General features: G+C 33.5%; 1 protein-coding gene across 1 annotated transcript in view; it reads left to right on the top strand.

The window, feature by feature from the left end:
• The window catches only part of CDIN1 (CDAN1 interacting nuclease 1), a 123,728-nt gene that overhangs the window by 49,512 nt on the left and 68,216 nt on the right, over nt 1-6,000 (top strand). The window contains exons 6-8 of the mRNA XM_054635746.2: nt 1,632-1,711; nt 2,066-2,115; nt 4,924-4,991. Coding sequence (XP_054491721.1) covers nt 1,632-1,711; nt 2,066-2,115; nt 4,924-4,991 — 198 coding nt within the window. The remainder of the gene's footprint in view (nt 1-1,631; nt 1,712-2,065; nt 2,116-4,923; nt 4,992-6,000) is intronic.

Below are 6,000 nucleotides of genomic sequence, written 5' to 3'. Positions count from 1 at the left end.
AAGTGCAAAATGGTTATTGTTTCAATTTTTAGAGTTAGAAATGTAAATGTGTACACCACCTTTTGTTTCACATTTTCAAAGTTTTTATGCTAAGTAAAACATGTATTTTTAACAGTTTACAAAGGCTAAGGTAAAATGCCTATTTATTCTTAATATTAACTTATAAAATTAACATGTATTTCATATTAGAGTAATGAGATACATCGATGTAATGTGGTGTGTTGATTCTGGATGTGTTTTTGCTTAGTGGAAATCATTGTTGTTAAGAATATTTGCACAAACTTTTGCTCCTGCCTGTGATGATAGCTCTTTGTAGCTCTTTCACAGCCTTTAAACTCATTCAGGGGCTTGTACTCCTTTGCCTCATGTGGAATAGTTTCCTAAATAAATTATTTTCTTGCAAATGCTACATTCACCTGAATGTGATGCTTTTAAGAGACAACCTGGGGAGTAGATTGCAATGCCAGCCTCCTTTACTTTCAGGGAGGTGCTGACACACATCCATTGCCAGCAGCATTGCTGCTCATATGGCAGATCCCTTCGTGTCACAGGCTCTGTCAGTCCTTTTCACAGTGTCACCTGAGTCTTTTGATTTCGTTACTGAAGACCATGACAAAGCTTTGGCTCTGAGTTGGGGCAAAACAGATGAAGAACAGGAAAAGAGTAGTTTTTCATTTTGTTTACAGGATTGAACCACGCACAGGTTAAAGGAATTAGTCTGAAGTCATGCAGGAAATCTTAGGCAAAGTGGGGAACCTTGCTAGTCTCAAACCTGATCTACACATAAGGACTCAATGATGTAAATACACCACCAGATGAGCTCCATCAGAGGTTGTGCCCAGGACAGAGACAGGATGTGCAGCGTTCAATTTTCTCTGAGAAATTTTAAAATATTTGATGTTTTTAGAAGGTATTTTTCTAGAATAAAGTCTTTCCACTGCTATTAGTAATTAACTGGTATTTGCAACTACCCAGTCTAAACACATAGAGAGAAAACAATGCCGAGGATTGCTAAGACTGTATTTGAAAATAAACTAAAGGTATATCCTGTTTTACATTATTTTTTCATTGTAGTATTAATATCAGTAAGTAAAAAAAAAAATAGGTGCTAAAATTAGCTTCTTATTTCTTTTGACTTATATTTGTACATTTCAAAAAAGCAGAGAAAACCTTTTCCCAGCTCTTAAATGCTCAGAAAAATGTGTCAACACTGAGTAAGTAAATATTTGAATTTGGAAACTAATAAATTCGAATCATGAAGTCCTTAAAAAGTTTCTTAAAGGCTGTTTAGAATTTTTACATATCTTCTAATAGGACATGAAGGTTATTTTGAGTTACACTTACTGTATACTAAGCAGTTTCCTTAGAAGTATGTATGTGCTTCTAAAGCACAAACTGTCCAGTAGAACTAAGTAAATAAGGGCCTGCTTTCACCTTGGGCTGATAAAATCCTTTAATGTTTCAAGACTTTAGAGATAATTGTGTCAGAATGGGTAAGTACTTATGAATGTGTAAGTTTGTATTTGCTGGGTGGATAATTTCCAAAATTATTAAAATCATCAAGGTTTTTATAAATAAAGTGTAACTGAGCTAACAGGTTTTTTGTATGTTTTTCATTTTTATTTCTCTAGCCTCCAAAACTCTTATAAATAGCATGCTACGGGACCCTTCTCAGATTCCAGATGGAGTGCTAGCAAATCAAGTCTATCAGGTATTAATCACACTTGTTTTGTTTGGTTTGGTTTTTTTTTCCTGTGGCAATTCTGTTATCTGCCTAGCCGAGTAAAAGATTTTAAACCTCATTTAATTACTGTCATCATAAACTATCAGTGAGGTCAGAGTGCACTATAAATGGCAGTGCAATATTTGTGAGGGGAGCATTTCACTTTTTAATAGCTTGCTTTTATAGTGAATAAAAGCATGCAGTTTTTGTTTTTTGTGATTAAATCTGAACAGCATCTGATAGCCTTTTTGAGGAAAAGTAATTACTGTTTTTAAGATACTCTTTAACTATAATGGTTTTGTAGTTGCCCATCAGTATACTACTTCTCTTATTTGTCTGCAGTGTACTGTGAATGACTGTTGTTATGGACCACTGGTGGACTGCATCAAACAGTATCCTTTCCCATAAAATTTTAGGTGCACAATTGATGAGCTTAGACTGTGTGGAAGAGATGTGTCTAGCTGACATAAAGTTCTGCTTCACAAAACACATTTCATACTCCTCTCTTTTACATTCAGTCAGCTTGAGGGTCACTGCAGAGCTTTCTCTTAACTAACAAAAATCAGATGGACCATGGGAAGATGTCAGTTTGCTGGTTATACATTCATATATATGCCTCATTGAACCTCTGTGGTTTTGATTAGTTGAAATGCATATCTGGTTTTTGTTTAAGACTAAGTGACCATGCTTTGAGTGGTGGAGTTGGACTATATGATCTCTGGAGATACCTTCCAATGTGAGTTATTCTGTGATGAAATTAATAAGTTTCATACATAATGTTCAGCATTATGGCTTTGCTTTGTTATGAATATGAGTTTTAACTGAAATTTTTTCAAGTGCAGTTCAAGCGTGATTGACTGATTAGTACTTTTAAACTCTTGTCTGATACTCCAGTGCAGTTCTTTTATTTTCTCTTCTTCATAAAGGAGATTTAGCTGTAGTAAAAAACTTATATATCCTGAATGTTCGGGGATATTTTTTTGTAGTGTTGAAATAATTAATTAGAGACCCGTATGGTATGTACACTGAGGGAATTCTGTGTGGCACTGAATGTTCCAGATTAAGATTATAATTTGGTAGGAATGATCACCAAGAACCCAAATCTATTTTAAAAAAATCTTGCAGGAGCAGCTCTTCTGTTTCAATCTGCAGTCAAAGGAAAACTTTCAAAATCATGGTCTGCTGTCCCTGAGCAGGCTAGTGAGGCACTTCCTTCCCAAGTCCTAGAGAATCCTTACATAAATCTCTGCATGCAGTTTGGGGGAAAATCTTGGTTTCACTGTACAGCAAGATAGGAAAGCTGCAGTGATGTTTAGCTATTAATGAAAAACAGCACTTCATGTGGTTGCGGTACACATGATTGTCACTCCTTAAAAATACTTTTTTTCTGCTAGAAACACTTGTGTCTACTACAGCCTTAGCCCTACCCCCATTAATTTTAACACCAGCAGGATAGAGGTATAATTGTCTTTGTATTTTGTGCTTTTAATTGTAATTTTAGATATTCATTGAGATTATCTTCACAATTAAACAAAGTACTCTAAAAATGGATTAACCTAATAAGCCACACATTTTAAACAGTTGTTGATCACTGGTTTTCATATCCAGAATTTTAAGATTAATATTTTGTGGATGAGCAATCTGGCTGTAGTCTTATGAAAGTGCCAAGCTTAAAAATAACAAAGACACAATGTAGAATTATGAACCATTTTTAAGACTTATTTGCCTGCAGTCTAGAAAAGATTTTTATATCCTCCTGATTTTCTGGCTCAAATCGGTTGTTGAATATGCACTGACATCAATGAGAGTAATGAAGAGTTCTTCAATTCCATTTTGGTACAGAAAAGTTTAATACTAAGCTATGTGAGTGCATTACTGTAAGTATGTTGCTGAATTAGATGTTAATTTTGAGGTGCATAAAATAGTTAAAAATCAATTTAAAGTTAAGGTTTTAAAAGCATAATGTCTTCTGAAGGATTGCATATTGATTTTAAATATAACTATCTAATTGTATATGCATGGACCAAAGTATGAAGTCAACCTCTTTGTAAATGCCAAGAGGCTATTTTTCAGTAATAGTTCAGATGCTTACGGGAAACTAGGCTGCTAGATTGCATGAGTAGAAAATGGCTTCTGATGTTATTTACAAGTTTTGCCCCATGGTCATTGCCATACATCAATAACAGGTATTATTATAGACTAAGTGTTTTTGCTTATGGTGCATTGTAAATTCTGTTTGCAATATTTTTCCTACCTTTTTGCCATTCTTCATTTGTCCCTTTTGTTCTGAAATTGCTAGTAGAGTTTAACATAATACATAGTTTCAATTTATATAAGCTGTATATACATGTGAAGTGATTCCATAGAATTATTTTTTTGCTGTTCAATATGAAGGGTTCATATAAGTTAATTACTTAACTGTAATAGTAAGATGATCTGTAGTTTAAGTTTTAAGAAGTGACTTTAAACAGAATTTGGAGCTTAACTGCTTTTAACATAAGATCTTTTATCATATTGTTCCATAGGATTCTTCTTAAAAGCTTCCAGAATAAAACTTTGACCTCCAAGAGGATATATTAAAAATATTTAATATGGTGATTGTTTTACATATTCCAAGGAATAGGACATTGGATCAACAGGCTGTTGGTGAAGTGAAAAGGACTTCACTATAAAATATGATTTCATCTTTCCCTGACTTTAGTTCATGCTTCTGAAAAATCAATTAAAAGGATGGGTTTTTTTACAGTAAGATGTTTCAGATGAATGTATTACCTATCAATTTCAAAATATAAAGAAAGAAAACCAGTTTGTTTCATCCTTTGCTGGATTGGAGAATTGGTCACTTGTCAGTAAAGTGCAACTTTAAAGGTATTTTACTGCAGGTTTTAGGATCACACTTTCTTTTATGTTTAGAAGAATAAACAGTAAAGAAAAAAATTGAAATACTGCCCTTAAATATGCTGAATAGAGATGGTTAAATGGGTCTTAATTCTATAAAGTGTATGCTGTTGGTACAATAATCTGATTTTTGCAAAGTTGTGTATGCTTCTAAAATCACTATAAGGATTTTCAAAAATTAGAGTTCATATCACTGGGCACTTCTGAAATGCAGATGAAGGCAAATAAATTCACTTTTGATGTTTCTATGAAGTTGCTTCTTTTCCAAAGTAATCTTCTATTTCTTAACCTAAAGCTTTCAGCGCTATTGGGCATGAGCACGAAGTCTTGCTGCGAGAAATGCTTTTGGAAAAAAATCTCTCTTTCATAGGTAAGAATCTGTAGCAGAGGCTATCCAGTGAATTCTTAACTTCAGAGATGTTGGTAACTGTTTACCTACGACAAAATTCAGCCCAAATGCTCCTTATATTAGGTAGTACAGGAAGAGTAAAATATGATTGATGCTATATATGTTATCTTTTATTGATTTAGAACTGAGCAGGAACTCAGTTACCTAATACCCTATATATACAGCACATGCACAGGCTTGCAATTAATATTTTATAGAATAAGTAGTTGAAAAAAATGCTTTAATATCTGCTGCAGTATTACTTTTGGTGTCATGAGATATTAGCCATAATCCAGGCCTTATGAGATTTAGGAAGAAGCATATGAAATATTAGCTTCAGAATGCTTTATGTATTAAAGAACTGCTAGAAGATTCACTCATTTACCTTGCTGTGCAGTTTCTGCTGAATTTTTGCCCCCTGCTTCCCAATTAATGCAATTACTCTTTTTTACACTCCAATTTTTAAAGTTTTATTTTAGGGATTAATTAGTTAGGAAGTTACTTTCATTTTTTTCTTTTAGCCTGCAGTATGTTTCTTTTAGCCTGCAGTATGTTTCTTTTACATGAGTGCCATTGAAACAAAGATTAATATTCAAAGGGTCCATTCTGTAAATGTGATTGCAAACAGTGACTTCTTAAATCTTGGATTCCTTATGTGATGAGATGACAGTGAAGTGAAATGCTCTCTTCTGTTAATGGTTGAGCATTGTACTAAGTTTGTGTGAATTCTGCTGGGTTTACCTGGAACTATGATCTCTCCTGAAGCTATATCAGGTTAAGATTTTGGAAACCTTAAACAAATTTAAGAAGTTAGAAGGCATTATTAAACTTTTTAAGACATTTGTCCATATGATTAAGGAACAGAATTAGTGTACTCTTTTATTTTAGAGAAAAGTGAAAAAAGGAGAGGATTAAATACAAGCTTGCGAATGACACTATGAAAATATGAAGAGGCAGAATTTCTTATTTGAGTGTAAGAGTATAGATACAG

This window comes from Agelaius phoeniceus, chromosome 6 (genome assembly GCF_051311805.1).
Source record: "Agelaius phoeniceus isolate bAgePho1 chromosome 6, bAgePho1.hap1, whole genome shotgun sequence".
Classification (NCBI taxonomy): Eukaryota; Metazoa; Chordata; class Aves; order Passeriformes; family Icteridae; genus Agelaius; species Agelaius phoeniceus.
The sequence above is the reverse complement of the archived record's forward strand: the minus strand, read 5'-3'. Positions and strand labels throughout refer to the sequence as shown.